The sequence below is a fragment of the Salvelinus sp. IW2-2015 genome, linkage group LG15, assembly GCF_002910315.2.
Source record: "Salvelinus sp. IW2-2015 linkage group LG15, ASM291031v2, whole genome shotgun sequence".
In the NCBI taxonomy this organism is placed as follows: domain Eukaryota; kingdom Metazoa; phylum Chordata; class Actinopteri; order Salmoniformes; family Salmonidae; genus Salvelinus; species Salvelinus sp. IW2-2015.
This window is the reverse complement of record NC_036855.1, coordinates 51,412,622-51,437,368: the sequence shown is the minus strand read 5'-3', so window position 1 is coordinate 51,437,368 and position 24,747 is coordinate 51,412,622. Positions and strand designations below refer to the sequence as shown.

The following is a 24,747-nucleotide window of genomic DNA, read 5'->3' as shown; positions in this document are numbered from 1 at the left end:
GGTGTTAAGAAGCGCGGTTTGGCGGGTCATGTTTCGGAGGATGCATGACTTGACCTTCAATTCTCCCGAGCCCGTTGGGGAGTTGCAGCAATGAGACAAGGTCATCACCTTCACCATCACCAAGATCATAATCATGAAATTGGGGACAAAAACAGGGGTAAAAATTGAAAGGAAGGCCTATGGCATACCATCTCATACCACCTCAATTCAAGTCTTGGTTTTAACTTAACAGCCCTTCACTGACATCGAGGTAGGCTATTTAAAGAGTGCATGGTGGGTGGAGGAATTGACCAACAATTCTATGGATATAGCAGTCCATAGCCTAATTTTGTCTGTCAAACAGGTAGGCCTACCTATTTTCTTAAATAGGAAGAAATAGGCTGTCGTTAGTAAAGTCTAATTAAATGAGGATGGTTGAAATGAATTATACCTACTCAAATGTATCTACTTTCAGCCCCATGAGCTGTCCATTTCCAATTGATTGTGTTTCAGCACCACAATGTAAGTTACTCAAATCTGGCTTACTGTGGGGTCATTTACTCTGATAAATACATCATGAGAAAGAAACATATTGTATTTAATAAATTAATTATAGTAGTAGCAATCTATCAAAGTTGACCTCCGGTCCTCCTCATCTTCGCCTTCTCCTCAAACTGAACAGAACAGAACATAGACTATAGGCCAGTCCGTGCAAAATATGTTTTAGGACTAGGCCTAATCAAAAATGATTTTCCTCCAGGTAATCATTCTGTAAATATCGATCGGTCCATTTTTTATCCAGCAGCATACCACCCTGCATCCCATGCTGGCTTTCCTCTGAAGCTAAGCAGGGTTGGTCCTTGTTGGTCTCTGGATGGGAGACCAGATGCTGCTGGAAGTGGTGTTGGGGGGTCAGTAGGAGGCACTCTTTCCTCTGGTCTAAAATAAAATATCAAAATTCCCAGGGAAGTGATTAGGGACATTTCCCTGTGTAGGGTACTCTCTTTCAGATGGGATGTCCTGACTCTCTGTAGTCACTAAATATCCCATGGCACTTATTGTAGGGGTGTCAACCCTGGTGTCCTGACTCAATTCCCAATCTGGCCCTCATACCTTCATGGTCACCTAATCATCCCCAGCCTCCAATTGGCTTATTCATCCCCCTGTAACTCTTCCCCAGGTCATTGCTCTAAATGAGAATGTGTTCTCAGTCAACTTATCAGATTTTTTTACATGTTGGGGTCATTATTGTCATACATGTGTTATAACTGCTAATGCTGTGAGATGACCTTCACAGAGATACACCTGAAGTTTTTTAATTGGAGATTTGCACTTTCTACATGCCACTCAAAATACCCCAAAAGCTATGAGAAGAGTCAGAGAATACCGAGACTACTGCTTCTTTAAAAATAAAAAAGAGGCAGGGATGAGTGCAGAGAAAGTGGGATGGTACCATCATGAATATTAATCAGGTGATTTGTTCCTTAGAGACAGAGCGCAGCTGGATGTCACTGATTTGATTGAACTAGAGGACACCTCGCATCATAACAACGCATATAAAATCTAAAATCATATCTTAATAAGCACAACAACCTATTGAGTCGCGGGATGCATAACAAAATTATAGTTGTATAAGAGACAGCTCAGAACAGAGTAGCCTAAAACAGCTGTTGTCATCGGTTTTTAACATTTTTAACTATTTACCTTCTATTGCTTTTGTGAAAAATATTTTATCATAGAGTTTAATTATAGCAATTGCACTTATGGACACCATTCTGGACAATTTCGCCCCGGATAAACTTTTCCCCAGTGCCAACCTGTTGGACCTTGAGGATTTGAATGAAGGGGATTTTCTCAACAATGTGGTACGTGCAGATGTTATTTTTTCTATTCTACATATTATCAACACTTATCTTTACGCACACAGTGATTGACAAACTGTAATGCAGCGTAAATCGTGTGTCGCTGTTATTCCCAAGATGTTTAAAATATATTATTCGGCTTGTATGCCCATAGCCTATGCAATTAATGCTTCAATGTCTACAGTGTCAGCAGTGTTCTTCTGTCTCGACTGTGATAGATGTGTTAATTACGCTGTAATAAACTGATTTATGGATGAATTAAGCTGTGAGACTACACTGCAAATATCCAATGCGCGTCAGAGAAAGTTGCTGGGTTCGTCACATGCGTGTCTGCAACGATTACGAAAGATAAACAGCCGGCATGTAGGCTATTGCTGTTTAATTTGCTCAGCTGTGTAATTCAGCAAATTCTCTTTCCCAATCGTGCCGGACCTAAAGTGGGCGTGTTAGCTGGAGTTGATCCTGCTCATGCATCCGGCTTCAGTGCATTTGTAAAGACTGTTGTGACGTATGTGAAAACTATCACACTTTTATGATGGCCCTCAATAAATGACTCTGATCCAATTGAAGAAAATATTCCTCATTTATTAGTTAAGTTAAATATTCAGCACATTACACACAGGGATCAAGAGTACATGTCACTGGAAAATGACAAACTGTACCAAGACTAAACAACCCCACCACAAAGAGATGGAGTACATCATTGTTACTAGGTGGTGGAAGACTGGACCAACCAATGGGCTATTGGAGAAATGGTGAGCAATCTTGAAAGGATCCCATTAGGATTTGAATGTTCCATGATTACTCATTCTTCTGAGGAGAGAGTGGTGGTGGTTTGTATCTTCAACTACTCCCCAATGGGTCAACATTTAATCTAATCCAAACACCTATTGGACATAAAGAAGTGTAACTGGAAATGCTTCACACGGATGAATGGGAAATCATGTGACATAATGGCCTTCACACTGAATCAGCACATCAGCTCAGCTAGTCATGCACTTGGTACACTTGAGGATGAGGGTGTTCTCAATGGGGATTTGACAGACTTATAATAGACTCAGATGTCCCTCCACATTCTCCCAGCTGTGAGGGTATGTATCAAGCCTGGCCCCTGGCCCTCAATGGCTTGATTGTGGTTGGGGGATTTCTAGGGGACAGAGACAGGGAGGAGAGGACCAGTCTGTCATTGGTGTGAATGCGTTCAGATTCTAGCAACTGACTGCCGTCTCAGTGCTGTGTGAGAGTGAATGGGGGCCTGTGTGTGTGTGTGTGTGTGCTGCGTGCACCCCTCACCGGTCTGCCGCTGCTTCCCCCTGCACAGCCCTCTGTTGAAGCCCCTCTGTGGGCAGAAGCGTTGAGGCTGGCCCTCTTCAGTGAAAGAACCCTTTTACGTCTTTAAAAATTACAACAAAATTACACACTGACAGCCTTGGGGGAAGGGTGGGGAGAGGCAAGTAATAGGCAGTGTTTGTTTTACCGGCTATTATGGGGGTTTAAATATAGGTGGGTCATTTAAGGATTTCAACTGTTTAGGTTTCTGTGTGCTACTTTTTTATTTATAGCTTGGAGTTAGAATTTCAATGGCTGCCTTGGGGTTTTCGTATGCTGCCTTTGATGACCCTCTTGCCAAGCACTTACCCTACATTTTAGGTAATTGCATGGGTGGGTAAATCAGATAAGCTGCAGGCTATTGTGTAGCTTTTAAGATCAGAGTGTGGCCACATTAACTAGGATGCCCATGGGTGGAGATTTGCATATTCTTATGATACGACTTTCAGAAATGTGTCAGAGGGTGTTCAATTCCTTTTAAATGGATTACAGACTGTAATGAGTGGGCAGGTTATCTTCATATTTGGCTGGTCTGGTCAATCCCACTTTATTTGAATGATAAGAGAAATTCCTGTCGGATAAAAAGTCAGTAGCATACTGTAGTTGACTGCAGAAGTTAAATATTCACTTATATGGATGCACAGAATAGAACTGCACCTGCAAGTGCTGCATTGCAAGTGTGTGTCTGTGTGTCTGTGTGGAAGAGGGGGGATCCCAGCTGGCAGGTGACTGGCCGACATGCCTGTGTCCCACACATGCCAGCAGCTAGTTCTGCTCATAGGTGATGGAGCGTGACTGGGCATGCCATAAAACTCCAGCAAGTCGAGGCCTTGCTGTCGAGACACACTAATGTAGAGTGGGGGTGGAAAGGAGTTTTTGGCAGGGGGAGGAGGTAAAGGGACCAGCTAGCTGCATTCCTTCCCACTAGGTTCCTACAGGGACTCATTGCGCTGAGCTTTCTACTGCTGTTTTTGGAGCCAGTCCATAATGGATGGCTATGACAAAGTTATGTAATATTTTGAAAATTCATGTATGCATGAAAAGAAACCAGTCTACCAAATGGCAGGCCATTGGCTCTTAGTTCTTCACAATCATTTACACTTTCTGCTACATGTGTTCTCCGCTAAGGAGCGTAAACCCCTGCTACAAACTTCCACTTTCAAGTGGTCAATAAGGTGATTCTACTCTATAACTTGATCAGGTGTGAGGTGAGGTAGTTTGATTTATACACTCTGCTATCAATCAAGCATTGAACGAATTCAGACGAAATGCTAGTATATAATAGTGATTCAGTCAGTGATTAGCTTTATTGCAGCCTAAGTTGCTTAAATCAAGAGTACATTGAATTTCCTGAGTGGCCTAGTTACAGTTTTGACTTAAATCGGCTTAAAATCTATGGCAAGACTTGAAAATGGCTGTCTAGCAATGATCAACAACCAACTTGACAGAGCTTGAAAAAAATATATAAGAATAATGGGCAAATACTGTACAATCCAGGTTTGCAAAGCTCTTAGAGACTTACCCAGAAAGACTTGCAGCTGTAATCGCTGCCAAAGATGTTTCTAACATGTATTGACTCAAGGAGTTGAATACTTATCTAATCAAAATATATTCATATTTTATTTTCCATGAATACAATTTTGGGGGGAATTTTTCTTCCACTTTGACATTGCAGAGACATTGTAGATCTTTGACAAAAAATGACAATTAAATCCATTTTAATCCCACTTTGAAAAAATCTAAGGGTATGAATACTTTTTGAAGGCACTGTACTGTATATACCAGGGCTGCCCAACCCTCTTCCTGGAGATCTACCGTCCTGTGGCTTTTCAGTCCAACCCTAATTTAACATACCTGATTCTACTAATTAGCTGCTCAACAAGACCTTAACTAGCCGACTCAGAACTGCTAAATTAGGGTTGGACTGAATACATTTTTACATTTACATTTAAGTCATTTAGCTGACGCTCTTATCCAGAGCGACTTACAATTTGGAAAGTTCATACATATTCATCCTGGTCCCCCCGTGGGGAATGAACCCACAACCCTGGCGTTGCAAGCGCCATGCTCTACCAACTGAGCCACACAGGAATACCTACAGGACAGTAGATCTCCAGGAAGAGGGTTGGGCAGCCCTGGTATATACTGATGTGTGTCTGTCATGGAAGGATCAATAAAGAGATACGTGACATACTAATATGTCTTGAGAAAGATTAAGCATTCAAGGTGCTAGTATCAGCCCTTCAACTTTGTCTCTGAGGTGAATATCAAAGGCGTGGTGGTGCCTTTCAGTCAAGTGCGGAGCACACACCCTGGAAATAAGCTCTAACCTGCGGTAGTTGCAGGCTGTGATCAATTTAGAAAGCATATACTGTCAAACCAGTCAGTGTTTTATCTTTGGTGATGGTGCGTGTCTCTTATATTGTCCTCACTGAATTGTTAAAAATGCCGGTCATTCTTGTTTGTTTTTTTAAAGTATACCCATGTCTATTGATCTTAGAAGAAAGAAATCTGTAGGCCCATGAAAATGTGGATTATAGAACATCTTAGAACTAGAAATTATGTGTTTTCTATCAATATACATTTGAAAAAGATTACACAATAGAGCCTCCAGCTATATTATGGGCCTTTCTGAAATAGTATATTGATTTAGACATCTGAGTAATAGGACCTTCCACAAATGTTGAACTGGACCAAGTTCTGGTGAGCCTATAGCCTATTTTCAGGGAAGTTCTCATGTACTTTATCTTATATCGACATGAGTATTTCCTTCACCCATTTCCTTCTCATCACATCCTTGAAGGTATCCGTTTGTTTATCATCTTGTAATAAGAGGATAATGCCCATTGTAGTTGAAGTACCCACCCACCCTCCAAGCTTACAAAGAGTCATATATCTGCAGCATTGTATCAATCTGTTGCAGGTTATTTTCACACTGGTATGACATTTTAATTCACATTATAAATGTTATCCTTGTGGTTTCCGACTAGCCTATATGGTACTAAATGGAACTGTGAGTTGTTTGGCTTATTGAGTGTCCAGAGACAAGTAGATGTGTCTATTTAATCTATTTTATTTTGTATGAAAGGCTGGTGGGCAGTTTTGTCAGTCTGTAAATCAGTCCTCTGTTGTAGTCTCTGGCAACCAGCTCTGTAAATGAAACAGCAGAACAGAAGAAGCCAGACTTAATCTGGAACACATTGTTAGGATGGAGCGTTCAGGGATAGATTTCAGGGAGAGGCTTTCAGGAGACATAGCAGGGACAGTTCTAGGCAAGTCTTTTTGTCATATCCACCTACACATCTCTATTGGAGCAGTAGGACTGGCTGTACCTGTCAGACTAAACCTGTTTGAAAATCCACTTTCCATATAAGTAACCAAAGGAATTCAATTAGCTATGTGTAGACCTTACCGTGAAATACTTACTTACAAGCCCTTAACAAACAGTGCAGTTCAAGAAATTAAGGAAATATTTACCAAATAAACAAAAGTAAAAAATAATAAAAAGTAACACAATAAATATCAATAACGAGGCTATATACAGGGGGTACTGTTACTGAGTCAATGTGCGGGGATACAGGTTAGTTACAGGTTAGTCACAATGTTACAGGTTAGTCACAGGTAGGTCACAATGTGACAGGTTAGTCACAATGTTCGGGGATACAGGTTAGTCACAGGTTAGTCACCTTTGAATGACTGTCATACTGATACGAATTGGATTCAAATATAACAGTTGGATTCCTGTTCCCTGACCCATTTCAACCACAGTTCATTCATACCTTGCCTCGCTGGTTCTCTCAGACCGAGTCAACATTGTAGACTGGTGTTAACCTTTGCTGGAACAAGGCTGTAAATTCTTTCAAAGCTTCCAATGGTTCCTCTTAAGGATCCGCCCTTTTTTAAATTTTCCCCTAAAATGACATACCCAAATCTAACTGCCTGTAGCTCAGGTCCTGAAGCAAGGATATGCATATTCTTGGTACCATTTGAAAGGAAACACTTTGAAGTTTGTGGAAATGTGAAAGTAATGTCGGAGATAATAACACAATAGATCTGGTAAAAGATAATACAAAGAAAAAAACAACCGTTCTTTTTTATTTTATTTGTAACATCATCTTTGAAACGCAAGAGAAAGGCCATAATTTATTATTCCATCCCAGGTGCAATTCAGATTGTGGCCACTAGATGGCAGCAGCGTATGTGCAAGGTTTTAGACTGATCCAATGAACCATTGCATTTCTGTTCCAAATTTGTATCAAGACTGCCCAAATGTGCCTAATTTGTTTAGTAATAACTTTTCATGTTCAAAATTGTGCACTCTCCTCAAACAATAGCATGGTATTTTTTCACTGTAATAGCTACTGTAAATTGGACAGTGCAGTTAGATTAACAAGAATTTTTAAGATTTCTGCCAATATCAGATATGTCTATGTCCTGGGAAATTTTCTTGATACTTACAACCTCATGCTAATCGCATTAGCCTATGTTAGCTCAACCGTCCCGTGGACGGGACACCGATCCCAAAGAATATTTATTTTTAAGAAGATAGTACTTGAAGTTCAGACTAGTCAATTAAGTGTACTAAGGTCCATTATTAGTCTCAGGAAGTGCAACTGGCTGTGAGAAATTGTCATTGTCTTGAGTGGGAGTCAATGGGAAAAGCAGCAACTAAATTACACACTGCAAGACCAAGCTGAGCACAGGAAATTGGGGACAAACAGTCAGAGAGAAAATGGTTGGGACTGTGAGTTTGCAAGCTGGAGAAAGTATTGAGAAGTGATTAAAGTGACTTTGGTTTTGCAGTCCATTTGGTTGGCCACAGATGCCACAGCAAATTAGAACTCCAGACTCTCAGGACCCTGGAGCTTCAGTGAGAAGGTGATCCCCCCCCCCCCAAGAATAATATTTTCTGGGCTTCCTCTAATCTGTCACAGACTCTAAATGGATCCAAACAGTCCCTTAAAGGTCAGGAAGCCAGTCAGAGTGACACACAGAAGCCTGTCTCCAGTGGTTGTGGTTTTCAAACCCCTCTGCTTGCTAAAGAAAGCATCTGCACTGGAATTAAGAAACCAGGCCTTTCCACTCAGGGAATGTGGGGGATGGGAGCTCATGGGTCTACTCTATACTTTAGGGTGCTCCCTCGCTGCTCATGCAGAGGGAAATTCAGGCCATGGGACTGCTGACTGCTGCCTCAACACTAGATGAATAAATTAAATGTTGGGCTCAGTGAGGAGCAGGAGTCAGTGAGTGTCAAGTCTGGTTGATTTGAGAGCTTTGGAAATACCAGTGATTACATGCATAATACAGTATGTCAAGCAGTATGTAAATTGTGTTTAATACACATATGTTGTTTTGTTGGACATCATTGTAATTCTGATTTAAACGGAAGCGCTACTTCCAAATGTCTTCCTCAAACAGCAGGTAGTAGGTGAGAATCAGGGGATACATTCAAAACCTCCCTGTACCTTTATCCTAAGGGCTTCAGGTGTGTACACTTTAGCATTATGCACATCAATTGTAAGTCGTTAAAAGCATCAGACCCATATCAGGCTCATCTTGTAGCATCTGGTCCAATTTGGGAGCCAGCGGCAATGTGACAAGCGAAGACATGTGACCAGGCCCTTAAAGTTGCAGATGTGAACATTTGGATGCAGCAGTCTCAAGTCCAAATGTTTGCACGCAACTTAAGAGGTTTTCAATGGAGGTCAGATTAGGTCAAGCTGTCAACTTTATGGATCACAGCTGATTTGAACGCGCATGCTTTTCGCTTGGAATTTCCTCCTCTCTTGTACTAATGTAGCGTGTGTCCTCTAGATATTCTTCCTGTATGTCAAACTTAACATAGTCCAGATCATAACAGTCATATTGTGCTCATCTTTTCTGTTGATTTTCAGTTTTTAACTGCATCCTTAAGCACAATTCTTCAAATAATAATTGTTCTTATAAGAACAAACTGTATTAACTGCTGCTTCTATTCTTTATCTTCTCACAGCAACAAGGGCAAATCTCCARAGAGCAGCCACATTTGAACTGCATAACAGCCATTCCGGCAGATCTGAGAGTCTAGCAGCTTTCTTGGCTTGGGTCCCCGGCCCAAACTTTTATTGGCCGATTTATTTTTCCTTTTACAAACGCACATTTTCTCCTGCTGCTGAGCTTCTCCATGCGAACCTTGCACTCCAGTTTTCCTTCTTGCAAGCGCCTGGCTAATTTGCATGCGTTGCTCTGATTGGTCACAGAGCTGACATAGTTTTTGTATCACCACAAGCTATGCTGAGAAACACATTGGTATTACTATGAGCTGCTTGACTTCAGTGCAGCGTRTACTATGTCTACTGCATAGACATTTATTTATGCTCTCTTTTCACCAAATGTGATACTGTGTGCCAGGAGAGAGTGCAATACTTGATATGATTATGCCTCGCTAGAAATAAAAGCACCACTTCAATGACAAGAGGGTAGGCTTAAAGGGCTTATGTAGTGTGTGGTAGAATGTCTAGATTGTTTCAGATAGATATGGTAATGTTCCACCCCTTCTGAACGAGCCAAACGAAACACTTTGCATGTTTCCAATCACAGTTAGTACGATACTCCCAAGAATTCTGTACATTTATCCCTGTGCCTGTGGTTTCTAAAAATACAATATTTGGTTTCCAAATCCATAACTGCAYTGGGAGCTAACATATTTGGCATCTATTATCATAGTTTGCTTTAAAGGGCAAAGCGTTTAAACGGGCTGCTAGGTATCTGCACAGACAATGCTCCAGAGCCTGATTGCTCAGGCAGTGATGTGGAGTAGGGAATCGAGTTACTCTGGAACATTTTAACCTCTTCGGTTCCCTATAGCATAGTGGTCTATCTTTCTCTCTCTCAGCCGCAGAGAGTTTTAATGAGAGGTCTTCCAGAAAGAGTAGCACCCAGCAGCCCTTCCCCCTCTATGGGGCTTCCTGTCTGTCCAGACCTGTACCAGCTGCCCCAGCTGGAGAGATGGGCCGGCGAGGGCTGAGGGAACATCTGGGGCAGCAGAAAGGGTCTTTTCTCCACCCCAGACAGGGAAGATATGATTCCCTCAAGGTGCTTAAGTGTGTTTCTCTTCCCATCCCATTCTGACAGACCTCTGTAATTATTGTCTGCCATCGTTACCACTAAAATGATAGACGAGAGAAGAACTTGAGTGCCAAAACTATAATGAATTCTCATTACCTGTTTGCTGTTCAAAAAGCAAGCTTTCTCTGTCTCATTCTAAGCGGAGAATTAAAATATTCCCTCAGTCATTATGCATGCAAGTACCGTCCTGGTATGACTTGGTGTACTTCAAAGCCTGCTGTCTGGTGCTCTAGCCAAAACATAATTAGCAATCTAGAGAAAATGTCATATGAGGGGCAACTCCCAAAGAATCTGTGATCTTTTTGGCTTTCCGGCTTACATTTCTAGTGGGTTCATGTGCAAACAATCGTCATAGTAAACTCCACCAAGAAAAAGTGTAATGTTATTTTTACTCCGTCCCAWGTATGACCCAAATTCAGTAACTGGGTCTCTTTAAAAGACTATTTAAGTGCCACGAGGGAGAAAAGGCCCCTCTGTCTGCCTCTGAAATTCTACATCTTGGTCTCTGGGATGCTGAGGAGAAGGCCATATGTGAAACTTTTGAGGGATTGCATCATCATCACCACCACAGACTGAACCAGAGTACCGAGAAACTCTACCATGGGAGCATGCGTTTAAATTATATTGTGTCGACTTCATTAAATAGTTTTCAATTTGTTTGTGTATTTGTTCGATTTTTAAACGGCTTGTTCATTTTCAAAAGGAGCTAACTCCCCAAACCAAATTTCAAATTTGCTTAGGAAATTCTGCCAGTGTTCAAACCGAAMGAGGCTACAGCCTGCTGCCTGCAAAAACCAACCATTTATCTGTGTAATATACACATTGTGATTGTMTTTGTCTTTTCCAACCACCACAATGGCCACCTTCTTCTTGGCTTGGCAGTGAAACATATCACTCAGTTCAGTCTGGATTATCTCGGGCCGCAAGCACATCCGCCGCACACGGTGCACAACAGGAACCTCCTGCTGTAGATGAAAGGGTCTGGGTGGGACTGTTTATCCTGTTGCGCACTCAGCCATAGTGGTTAGTGTGCCTGCTGACGGCAATGGTGTTGCATCAAGTAAATAAGCCGGATCATCTAGTATTGCCAGTGTGCCTTTCTTTATTAAGCATACACTGCTCTCGACCGGCATCAGCTCTATTTAATGGTGTTTGATATCCGGTTAAGTTTTGTGTACATAGATAATGTAGGAGCAAACTAAGGAGAGTGAGCCTTTTATATACTCCCTTGCACTTTATCCAAATCCTTATCATGAGAACATGACAAGTAGGGTGAATGTGTAGTACCGTTTGGAATTGACTCACTTCCACTAGCAAGATCATTTCATCTGTTAGGCCTAAATACTATCAGCAAATGTAGATATTTTGTCTGTATGATGATACCGCCTTCCGTGGGAACACACAGATGGCCAGGGCTRGATCTATGTTGGTTTTCCTGTCACAGAATTCACAATGTTTAGGCGTGTGAGAGGCCCAGCAGATAGTGAAATGGGGATGMCTTTGGTGCTGTGGGCGGCGTACACTGTGTTTTGTTTGACGGCTGTGCAGCTCTCATGCCTGGGTTACAGGTCACACCTAAGACACTCCCCTCTACAGCAAACAAACTGCCCCACAGGTCGCTGTACTGTGAACAGTTGCGCGCGTCTCATACTTGTAAAGCTATGCAACTTACGTACATTGGTGAGGGACATGAACAACTTTAATCACTTTGGTAAGAGATGGAGTGACGGCGCCTCTGGAATTCTCTTCACTGTGATTAATGTCAACCTACCTTCAAAAGCCATACCCAGAAGCAAGCGTTTATGTGCAATTGATGTAATTAAAGATGTAGATGTGTTCAAATGAAACACAGATCTCCACAAGTTTTCTTATTTCCAGGATGATTCAACATGTCTCAACATGTCCGCGATGGTGATGTCCTTCAGTGCAAATCATATAGCCGTTCGGGCTCTGGATTGACTAATACAGTCATTGTATTGACTCCACAGTGCCGCTGCCATCTATGGGGTTTTCTATTATTTCTGATCTGTAATTAAATGCATTTTTCCCCCAACCAGATAATGGGCCTGAAATAATCTGCGTTCTTCACATTACGTTTACTGTTGTAACAATGCATTTTATAACAGCTCTAGCTATTATAAACTCCCTTGATTGTATTTCCCCTCTGCATATCATGGATGATAAAAAGTCCTGTTACACATCTGGGGAAACGAGTGGAGCCTGCTGGCCTGTTTTTAATTACAGCTAGTCATGTTGGTCATTGTGCCTGACATGCAATTAGTGGTATGTGTTGTTGGGATTCATTAGGCATAGCTGGTTTGAGAGGAGGTGGAGTGTAGAGAAAGTGAATGTGAACTGGTCTGTYATGTGGAATACAYGGGTTATCTYGKACACTACAGCCAGAGTACCAGACTGTGTCCCTAGGGATTTTAATAGAGKTGTTCTGATTCTGCACACCAGCAYTGACTCACTGTCTGCTAGCTAAACWAAAGTKGTGGAAAAACTGAAGCATGCACTGGTGSCCTAATGCATAGAACCCAAGGACTSCATGTGTGAAATGGTARGACTCATAKTTCCAAGAGCAMGTCTACATTTGTATATTTTGGTATGGGATTCGATTACATGATTTTCTGATTAAAGGCGGTCRGATGTGAMGAATGTTTGTTGGTGATTTTGTTTTTGCAGCACTTCTCGGAGCAGATGGAGGACTTCTCCAARGAGCTGTTCAGCAGCTTCTTTGATGACCACCTCCTGGCCGACAGGAACCCACTGCTGGACATGGAGATGGACCCACCCAACCCTGACATCCAGCAAGAACACAGCTACTCCCTGAGTGGAGACTCTGCCCCCCAGAGCCCCTCRATGTCCATCAAAATGGATGAGGAAGCAGGTATGAAAAGCATTATTTTTGGTCCTTCTTCTTTGATCTTGTTCATCATGGGTTAACCTCCTCCCAGAACCCCCCCCGCCCCAACATTAACAAGAAGCAATGCATCTACAGCACAATGCCTTGGCTAAATGTTACTTCAGGACAAAAACAAGAGATCCACCGACACGACTGCTAGGTGTACAAGGTCTATAGTTTGATAGTAGTGTAAGTCCTGCGTCACTAGAATAGCTATATCAGATCTGTGTCCGCGCTCTCCGCTCCTGCCCTATCTCCRGACYCTCCRGTGCCGCYCAGAGAACCCATCCAAGGAGCCGAGCTCACATAGTACACTCCCAGCCAAGCCCTGCCCACCCTGGAGGAATCAAGGAAGCAAGTCAGGGAATTCCAGGCAGTCAGCCAACACACACACAAACACACACACATCATGTGGCTTCTGCAGCCCTTGCAATGACTCCAAGCTGCAAATGTTTCTCCTTTATTTCCCTTGTGCTCGGGGCCAAGGAAAAGAAGAGCCATAAATAAAAAATAAAAAAGGGGATCTGCTGGGGGGGGGGGGGGGGGCAACCCTTTCTGAGAGCCAAGGCAGACGGACAACTGCCTTGGCTCTCAGAAACGGTTGCGTCACAAGGCTTAGGGTAGACTGAATGCATGACATTGGACTAAACAGTGTGTTAAAAACCACAGTCTCACACATGGAAATCACTGTTAAATCACTGGCCCAAAAAAAGTATACACGGATCCCCAGTAAGATGTATGGAACAATGGATGAAATCCACAAATGGATGGAATCTAATGAAATCGATTCATATAGGACCATGGCCACACACATTCCTTCCACTGAATGTCAATATGAGAGTGTGCATGTAGATGCACAGCACTACCATAGCAGTCAAGTTCACAAACTGCCGACAGAGCAGAGGCACCCAGAGAGCCCTGCTGCCAACGCAGATTTGATTCCCCATCCCCTTTGCCCCAATCACTGTGAAATGCCCATTTTTAAAGAGGTTGGCTGTTTAAAGGGGGTGTCTAGCTGCTTTACTGCTCTCCACCTAGGTGTAATGTGTGGAGATCAAACTGCCATCCCCTCTCATAACCTGGCTAATGAGCTCCCAGGCCTTGCCCCAATCCACTCAGATGCTGAGTGAGGGGAGTCCGACTAACTGTACTGACCTGCCTGTAAACTTCAAAGGCAACCCTGATGCTTCCTCAGGGCCACAACACATGGTCTCATGGGTATGGGCAGGCTGTAGCCATGACATCCCATGAGATGTGAGCTACTGTCTAGATACTGTACATAAAATGACCTGGATGCTCTGTTGGTTTGCATTAATTATTTGTGATGACATACCAGTTACAGTTAGTGGTGTCCTTGGTCGCATTCATTCAGTGCATCCTGTTGCTTCCCTGATGGAATCTTCCCATAGAAAATCCAAGGCCTCATCATAATATATTGCAAGCCATGACTTGTTGATGTAGAATCCAAGGGAAAGTTGTTACTACTGTAAAAMAAGTATTTGCAATATTTCACTCATCTTACAGTCCATTATTTATTGTGTTTGTGGACAATTTAGAATGTTGCCAAGGTTGCCTATACAGTAGACTTTGCTGAGTGGATTGAAGATTTTGATGCCACTTCGGGTTTCCCCCATGGGGTAAAGTCTGTGGACATAAAACCCCAGTGGGGGAGGGATTTACACCCTCCCTGTAATCAGTCTCCCACTGCTCCCTTTCCCCTCCTCGCCATGGGAATCTCGCCCACACCCCAACATGTCTTCTGTTAAGGAGCACAACTTGAAAGCTTGCTTACTACCTTTTTATAAGCCTCTGTAATGTTTTATCGATCCAATCGGGGTGCCAGCAAACAAATGAGGGAAAAACCAGGCTGCTAACGAGGACCACTGGTTGTGAGTGCTTTTACTCCTGACTTTGAAACTGCAGGACGGCCCCTCTTCAGGAGAGGCTTTGTACTCACTGGCCTCTCACTGTTTGCCATCTTCACAGAGGTTATTAACGGAGGAGGAAACGCATTTCGGAGGCAGAAAGTCCTCGAAGTTTAKGCTATTGGCTTTCACAATCAGCTGCTTCGCGTTAGCCCTGGACCATAAAGACGATCCATTCTGTAGATGTGCGTCACACCTGCTGCTTTAATGTACACTGATCTGTCATCCAATCTTGCTCACCTCTAGTAGTATCCCAAGGGTGTCCCTTTGAAATACACAGGGGGGCTTCTTGGTTTGATACTCTACTTTACGTAGCGTACTAGTCATGTAATGATATCCCTTGAGGCARACAACTAATTAGTTTACCATGTCTTCTTTTTTTTCTCCCCAGAGTTTGAAGGAATGTGGTCTTTCAGCCAGGACCTGACGGCCATCCTGGTAAAGCAGGAGCCTGATCAACAGGCAGAGCCTTCCTCTACAGTCCCCTCCATGGGGAACTCATGCTTCCAGCCTCTCAACCTCGCCCCACCACCTCACAGGAGCTCATCGGGGGACACAGTAAGAAACTGCAGCCATAGAAACTATCACCTAGAACCTATCCTGATCCATTACCAGGGAAAGCATTTTTCCTGCGTGTCAAGAGCTATGGAAGACTAAGCCTCTTTATAAGCCATAGGGATCTCTCTTGGCTTTCTCCTCTTCGACTAAAACTTGAGCTGTTTGAAGGACATCTATGAATTTGGAATTTGGAGTCTAGTGTCTTGCAGGAAAAAATCAAATTTTTGACACAAAATGTAGGTCAAAATGTGATTGTTAAAAGGAAAAGAAACTGAGTTTGTAAGTGGAGGAAATAAACCATTCACACAGTGCACCCCTACAGGACCAGCACTGTGACTCATGCATCATTGTCCATGGAAGTAATTCATGATTTGTGGGGCTGAGGTGGGGCTTAGCAGTCAGATGTGAACCCCAGCACAGCTATTACCAGTTATCACTGGTTACCAGGCCTCTAGCCCAGCACACATTACTACAGTACCGGTTCTTTTCACAATAGTTATTTTAGTTTGAACATCTTCAAATTCATAGGATATTTAATGTTCTGTGAATATTTAGGATTAGGGCATGGTCATCCGATTTGTTCCAGCTGTAAGAATGAACTATATAAGTCTCAAATGGTGAGTGTCCTGGCTAAATGGTCCTCAGTTGGATCCCTTCCAAGAACCATTGGTGGAGATGGATTCCCTTTCTTCAGTTATATAAATAGTTTTGAACTGTCTTCAGCTGTGTTTACTGTCAGAACCACTTGGAATGTCTCTTGTCCTATACAAATACTAGAATGTTAATTATACTCTTACTCCAGGGCTCCAAAGAGTTGAACCTCAACCCCACACCTGCAATCAAAGATGAGCCCAGAGAGGTCAACCAGTTCCTCAACATCCCTTCAGGTGAGAACCATGACAATAAGCACGATTACATTAAGGCATTCAAACATCCTTAAGGGCTTATGTATCCAGCTGTTCTAAGAAAGGTTGGATTTTAAGATACCATTCATTCCATTATGTAGATGCCTCAGTTTCTTTTGAGACCTTTACACACTCAAAGACCCACCTCTCATCTTAAAGGTCATGTGCAGGTGTCAAAAGGCGCTTACCTCCAGTTGATTCCGCCATAGTACCTTTCTACGAGTGTGTTATTTACACGGGGGGGGGGTAGAAAAACCTGTCATGAAGCGTGCGTCACAGTGACTCACTACAGTGTATTCCTGATGACACATCAGTCTTCCAGACAGTGGTCTGCATGTTCTTTCTCTCTCTTATTCAGCTGAATTAGTCCATCTTTGTTAAAGTGAATGGCTAGGCTGTGGTAGATAGGAAGAGCAATTACTGCAAGCAAGTGTGACACATAATGATGTATAATGTGCTCTTTTCCTAATAGGTATTTCACTATGCAACACTATTAGTGATGGCTCATTTCAGATATGAAGTGTTTCCAATTATAACCTGCTAGCTTTTCTTTTCCCATTTTTCGCTTACACACACGAGACGAGACTGCCTCTGTTCATTCATGTAGTGTTTTTCTGATCTAATTGCTAATAAAGTTAGACGGAAAAGCCAATTGAGACGCAAATCTGCAAGTATATTATTAGAGCAGTGGTGCTGGTGATTGAGCGCTCTTTTTTGGGGTGTTGATCTAACCAGCTAAGTAAGATTCTGTTCCCTCTCTTTTTCTATCCCTTCCTCAAGTATGGCAATATTTTTTGGTTCTGCACATTAATGCCTTTTTCGATGTACCAAGATACTATCTGGCATTTGCATTTTCAATATTTCTGTCTGGAGCAGCAGATCTCTCAATCCTTTTAAAGAGTGTATCAGAGAGACAAGGAAGGGCTACCCTCAGCTACAGAGGGATTCAACTGGAGTAGAAGCTAGAACTGACCAGATACACCTGTAGAGATACAGCTGGACCTGTTCAGCCACCAGCCTGCAGATTACAGTATCCCGGTTAAAGAGACACTTTTACTGGTTCAGGGGTTGCAGAGATGGCCTTCATGGTGCAGAGGAATACCTCCATATAAGACTGAATCCCATCTGGTTGACCATAAATCTTATTTTCAATAACCACAGCCAGCAGCACCACATGTCCAGTCTAGCCCTGCCTCCCTTCGCAGAGCGCAGTCTGAACAATAACGTCTGCATTGTGTCTGCCTCTGCCTTTAACAAAGTCCACTTTCTCCCATTCTTCGCCTCCCTATCCAGTAATAACAGAATAAAACCTGGGTCCTGTGTACTCTGGACTCACACCAAACTAAATCCATGGGTCATACCAGCATGGGTCTGGCCTGGTGTTTGGGAACTATGTTGGGGGAAATTCTGCCTGGCACAGATATCTTAAGAAAACACAGTCCTCACTCCATCCCTGTCTGAGCTCAGTTCAGATACTTACACAGAGGCTACTGCTGACAAGTGGATGGGAGGATGGGATCAAGCAATAAAAATAAGAGCAGGCACTGGCTGCCTTACTTACTGGAATTAAGCTGTCTCTCTGTTTGAACTGACTCTGTCCAGGAAGTCATTTGCCATTTTAATTATGGATGTCTTGGCAAAACTGACCGTTTTATGAGGTCTGGATTTGCACCGCTGCTTTCCACTGTTTAAGTTAAATTAACTATTTTCAGCTCGATCCCACACGACAGATGAAGTCAGACTTTTGTCCCCTCTGTCTCATTATACAGTGACTGTATATCATCATGAGGTTAGATGGGCAAAGGCTTTGAGCATATGGGTCATGTTGCAAGTGATGCATTTCATAACCATTGGAACCCTATTGTCTGCCCCCACCCACACACAGATGATCAGCTGCAGCTCCCCCCCACCCCTCCCAGCAGCCATGGCAGTGACAGTGATGGATCCCAGAGCCCACACTCCATGCCCCCTTCCAGCCCAGCCCGCCTACAGGCCCGCTCCTCCGCTGCCATATCTTCCTCACCCCTCCTTACCGCCCCACACGTAAGTACTGAGGCCGTCCCACTCGCCACACCCCCAGCAGCGTACCGTTTGCCTTTTGGTAAWGGTGCCAATCAGAGCGAAAGTTCATTTCTTTTGTACATCAAGCTGTTTGTAAGTAACAGGAACTATGTTTATGTTAATCCTGAGTCTGTGAGTGTGTGTGAGTGAGAGTGAATGTCAGTGAGTGCATGTGAGTCAGTGTATGTGCGTACACATGCAGTATTACAGTATCTAAGCCCATGGCTGATCTATGGTTTGCCTTTCCTGATGACTTTGGGCTGTGCTGTGGATGGTTCCCTATCAGTGAAGGAGGTTCCCCCGGCCTAGCTCCAAGCCCTTCCCGTCAGTAGAGTCAGAGCCACCCARGATGAGCTGGGCTGCAGACAAATCCAGCTGCTGGACATATTAGGAGTTCATATCCACATCCTCACACTAACCCTGACCGCCACCCTAGTCTAGTCTCTTCATTAGGAGCTGCCCTGGTGTACAGATATAATACACACAGCACCTCAGATTCTCCAATTCATAACCAATTCATAAAATGAGTCCTTATTTTTCCACAGAAGCTACAGGGCACTTCAGGGCCCCTGATGCTGACAGAGGAGGAGAAACGCACCCTGATCGCTGAAGGTTACCCCGTACCCAACAAGCTGCCCCTCACCAAGACCGAGGAGAAGGCACTGAAGAGGGTTCGCAGGAAAATAAAAAATAAGGTACCCACTCTTACATCCTGGAAAGTAAAATGTAGATTCAGACAAAAAAAAATTGTACGATTTGCTTCCAGAAAATGTGTAAACCTATTTGTACTTTTWAAAACTTTTTTACCTGTAATCTCAAAGTAGTGTTTCAGCAATATTAATATTTTAATATCCTCCTTTTTATCATATGAGCTGTTATTGATTTGGGGATCCCTCTCTCCCTTCTCTGTCTAGATATCTGCCCAGGAGAGTCGCAGGAAGAAGAAGGAGTACGTGGAGTGCCTGGAGAAAAAGTAAAAGCAGGACACTCTCCCCTTTCTTGTCTGCCAACTTTTTTCCTCCTCTCTCATCGTCATTCCTGTTCTCCACTTTTTTCATTTCTCCACTCCTTGTTTGATTGTTCCTTAGCTAATGCCAATGGCGTTTGTCCATTAAAGCATGCGGTCACACAAGGCCATCTGAGTCACACACAATCACTTAATKCACTCCAGCAAAGGCCTCTGTAGACCACTGTTCCTTACCAGGAAAATCCCTGACTTTCCATCCATGGTCATTGTTGTTTTTTTTGTTAATATTTAAGACCTAAATACATTACAGAGGTACAGAGGTTACTATAGCATTACCATTATGCCTCCTATGACCGCATACTGTGTTGTGTTAGCATCCAATATTCAAGCACTGCATTTCAATAGCCCATGTTGTCTGTGATTATCAAAAATGTATATTCCAAATTGTCAGATAGCCAGTCAAACAGCCTAATTCTCCAGCACAGCAAGCATTTGTGTCACTCTTCTATTTMGTTCTATGTGCAGATCGAATGTATGGATGTGACTTTGTGTCTTACAGGGTGGAGAACTACACGTCTGAGAACAGTGACCTGTGGAAGAAGGTGGAAACACTGGAGAGTGCAAACAGGTGAGCCATGACTTTGAGTGACATACTTTATGTGTCTGAGTGTGTGCGTGTGTGAGCATGCTCTGAGTGATGCTAGACACATCCCTGAACCACCAGTTTCAAGCAAGCCTTGGATAACATTTTTCTATTCATGATAGCTGTCTGTGATTTGACTGCTTCTCAGCAGTGACTACGACAGCCTTCATTAGGTGGGGACATTTTCCCAGTGTTGACCATTGTGCAAGTGCAAGTGATTGGGCTCAATAAAAGGCATCACAGACTACACAGACTCTAAAGGCATCACAGACTGTGCCAGCCTCTAATTTACAATAGGCATTTAAAGTTGCTTGGATCAAAGTAACAGCGTGACAGTATACCTCTCCCTAATTACAGTACAGAGTGAACCATCTCAAAAAGTGCTCACTCAAATCTGCCTCATAATAATTTGAGGCCCGAGAAGGAAACCACAGGCTGACTCAGCTCCTAGCAGGCAGTCCAAATGGAACACACAGGAGCCAGCTAGCAACAACGTGTGGGGCGCGTGTTCCAACAGCATATGCCTTGCCTTGGCTGGTAAAGAGGGGACAAAATGAGCTTATCTGTCAATGTGAGATGGCAGCCCAACAAGCAATCTGTTGTCCTAATGTACTCAAGTAAAAAAAAATGTGTTTACTAGTGATGTATGCATCTCGCATACAGTTAGCTGGATGCTAAGTGCTTGCTGTACTTTAAATTACGAAGTCTGAAAAGGTTTGGTTCATGAGGAGGGCCAAGGTTGCTCTTGAGAAGTTGAAGGAGTCACAGAGTCACTCATGCACATGTTTCCCAGTCAAGATCGACTCGTGTTTTTTCRTTTTCTTTTACACAGTCTATTTTAGTCCCTTGGGAGCAATATGGTTTATAGATCACAACTGTGCAAGCACTGACCAACCATGATTCAATTCAAACGTGATGATGCAATGGACATTCCTCATATGGGACGTTAATGTTCCGTTTCCAGAGTTTCCATGAGAATTTTCCTGTTAAGATTTGACCCAAAAATTATAATCACCTTCATATCCAAATGGACCATTACATGAAGCTCTTCTTCTATCAGAATTTACTGTGTTTTCAGTCTCTGGTATTAACAGCATGCAAATTGTTATTGTGCATCTGGGGTATCCCAAAGGACCAATATAAAGTCAGTATAGCTGTTTGCATGTATTTGAACTTTATACTAGTGTTATAGTCACATATTGTGGTTATGGCAAATAGTTTCATGGTGTTTGGGTTATGTGAAGGCTAACACTGGAAATGTCTTTTCTACCATTAGTGGAAGACATGCTCCCTCTCGTGGTGAAAATATGAAAGCTCACCAGGTTTAATTTCTTATTGCAGCCTGACCCAATACTCACGCTTGTCTAACATACAGTAATTCATGTCTAAAAAGAGAGAGAGAGAGAGAGAGAGAGAGAGAGAGAGAGAGAGAGAGAGAGAGAGAGAGAGAGAGAGAGAGAGAGAGAGAGTGCGAGTGGGCGTCTGCATTGCTTGTGGTTTTGAATTGCTTTCTATTTGGGCAAAGCTTGTATTTTGTGGTGAGGGGGAGGGACTGTGAGAGCATGGTTCACACACTAGAAATACAGACGACTTATATAATTTCCAGCTCTAATTCCTCAATGTGTTATCCTCACATTATCCTTTTTCTCAGAGATGAACTTCAATGTCCTGGATGCTCAGGAGAGCCAGACAATTATGATTGTTTTTGTAATTGTTTATTTTATGTTCAATCTTAGTTGACATTGTACTCACTCTAAAGTCACGGAAATAGCCAGATGGAGAGGGATTATTTTTGGGATTTACAATACATTTCTGTGAAAATTCACTGTCAGTCATCTGTGTGTGTTTGTGTGTGTAATGGTGCTTGCTTTGTGTTATCCGACAGCTGGAGTTAAACTGGATCATTGTAATGACTGACAGTCATTAGATTCTGCTCTTCTGGAGAACGTTTTAAGTTCACATGAGGATCATTATTGTAGATTCTGTAAGTGAATACAGTTGTATTATTAGTCAATCTGAAACATGTATTATCTGCCTCCTCTCTCCAGAACTCTACTCCAGCAGCTCCAGAAACTCCAGGCCCTGGTCACAGGAAAAGTTCCCCAATCCTACAAAATGGCCTCAACGCAAACAGGAACATGCCTTATGGTACTTTGCATACTATTTATTCTCATACACACATGCACCAGACATGCAAAATCCCATTTAAAAAAATTGGGTGTTTTCTGTGCTCCCCACTGACCTAAGATACTGTGTATTTAGTGTTCCTTGGACTGGATAGTCATGCCTGTTAAAAAGGGAAAACGACTGCTTTGTTTGTGAAACGACTCACAGCAATGGACAGGGACACTGGCTTGTGGCCTGGCCTACTCTACTATAACACACTGAGGCGACCCCATGAACTCAAACTGGCAAAAGCCTTCTCAGCTGGAGAACAGAACCTCACTAGCACACTGTTCTCATGTCGCTCATGTTGACCATGTGCTTTTGTTGATGGTGTCTGGTTCCCTCCCGCCAGGTGGTGGCGCTGTGCTTTTTCCTGGTGCTGGGCTCCCTTGTGCCTTGTCTGCCTGAGCTCTCCTCCCTGTCCCAAACCGTGAAGTCCTCCTCGCCCCTCCCCTCGGCTGATGTCTACACAGCCAGCCAGGGTATGTCCCCTACCCCTCACCTGTCACCTAGAACAGAGTTTCAGGAAACTCGGTCCTGGGGCCCCTCATGGGTGCACGTTTTGGTTTTTGCCCTAGCACTACACAGCTGATTAGAATAATCAACGCTTGATGGTGACTTGGTTATTTGAATCAGCTGTGTAATGCTAGGGAGAAAAAAACTAAACGTGCAGGGCCAAGTTTGGGAAACCCTGACTTAGAATAGTCTACCATCTACAGCATGAGAAACACAAAACCTTTAGTTTGTTGTCCCATACATATCACATATTTTCAGGTCGCATGTTGCTTGCCTACCAGCATTCCCAGAAATAATGTCAAAGGGAACATCGTGTAGTTGAGTTAGACGTCAATGTGGCATTACATCTTATCTTGTAGTATTTCAAAAGCAACAGACTCAGGCGAGTATGTTAGCTGAAATCACAATATCCTTCCTTCTATTATAATATTCAGCTTAATGACCACAAAATGGAAATCATACATGGACCTACTGGCTACTCAGAATTGGTTGGTGAGGGCTGGGTTGCTTTAGAAACCCGAAGTCAGCATGGCACAGGAAGCTGTAATGAGTTGTTCTCCCTGTAAAACTCACATGATCGTCACACACCTGCTGAATAAAGATGACCGTCCTGCTCAAAACCATTCCGTTCTTCAAAAGAAACCTACTTTTTACTGTTTGTTTTTCATTTTTTACAATATAGGAATGGTTCTATGTTCCTTTGTAGTGTTTGGAGGATCAAGGCAGTGATTAACATCCTCTATTTATCTCTGTCTGTGTCTGTTTAGTCCGCTCCCGCAGCCTACTCTTCTACGACGAGAGCTCCTCGTTGGAGGACGGTCACGGGGGCTTCCTGAAGATGCAGGGGGACGGCTCGGAGGGGGCGCCCCTCGACTACACCGAGGACCGGTCGGCACATGACAGCCACGGAGGCGAACACGAGAACACCAAGTACCTCAGCAAGGCTCACTCCGATCCGGTGGACTACAACAGGACCGGCGCCCAGTTCCTCCAAGAAGAGCCGCAGTACCACAAAATGTAAACTGAGACCAGACAAGTAGGGCTGTAGACTCTGTCTCCATCTTTGTTCATGAGAAGATTCTCACAAATTGCTCTTCAGAACAAGGGACTCATTATTTTATCAGTGCTCCTTGTAATTACTCAAACATCAACAAGAAGAATGTATTTTAATTAATGTGATTGTTAGGTTACCAGAGTTTGTTGTGATACTGATGGACTATTTCTCCCCTCCACAGAGAGCCAAACCCCGAAGGAGAGGAGTACTTTTAACCTTTAGGGGCGGAGCTGCCAAAAACACACGGCTCTCCAGACTTACCCATGTGGATGTGTAGTGACACTACGGCGCCCCCTAGTGTGCCATCCCCAACCCACCTCTCCCTGCACTCCCTGACCTCCTGCAGTAGCTCCCTGACCTTCCTGTTCCATCCCATTCCCTGAAGTCCCACCTGATAGAGAGGATGAAGAGGGTATGTGAAGAAGATAGAAATGACAGGCAACTCCAATCAAAGCTCCACAGCAACTTTTCATCTTTGAGTGCTGTGTTTGACTGGAGGCAGAAGCAGGGAGTGAGAGGGGTTTGAATTTAGTAACTTGTTGAAACCTCTGTGTGCTATGTGTGTCTGTCTGCACGTTCAACTGGGTGAGTGTGGTTGCAGTGCTTCTGTGCAGATGAAGTGCTCCTCAGATTCCATCACACTGTTGCTTTTTCAAGGACTTCCACAAATATTTAGAACACAGGGGGTACTTCAGGTGAAGGGTGATCTATAGCGGATCTGTAGCAAATTGGATAGGAGGGTGGGGGGGATAGGGATGTGGGGTGGTGGT

General features: G+C 43.3%; 1 protein-coding gene across 2 annotated transcripts; it reads left to right on the top strand.

Annotated features, from left to right (window-relative positions):
• The first annotated feature begins 1,476 nt into the window (after positions 1 to 1,476).
• creb3l1 (cAMP responsive element binding protein 3-like 1) lies at positions 1,477 to 24,546 on the top strand. Of its 2 annotated transcripts, none has more exons than XM_024001139.2 (12): positions 1,477 to 1,844; positions 12,963 to 13,167; positions 15,499 to 15,665; positions 16,468 to 16,552; positions 18,456 to 18,613; positions 19,177 to 19,326; positions 19,546 to 19,604; positions 20,158 to 20,226; positions 22,290 to 22,389; positions 22,760 to 22,889; positions 23,691 to 23,959; positions 24,159 to 24,546. In XM_024001139.2, exons 1-11 carry the CDS (start codon positions 1,743 to 1,745, stop codon positions 23,942 to 23,944), a joined length of 1,479 nt encoding a protein of 492 aa, XP_023856907.1. In that variant the 5' UTR covers positions 1,477 to 1,742; the 3' UTR covers positions 23,945 to 23,959; positions 24,159 to 24,546. The 2 variants fall into 2 exon arrangements, with proteins under 2 accessions (XP_023856907.1, XP_023856906.1); XM_024001138.2 differs by having other exon boundaries at positions 1,478 to 1,844; positions 23,691 to 23,940.
• The last annotated feature ends 201 nt before the right edge of the window (positions 24,547 to 24,747 follow it).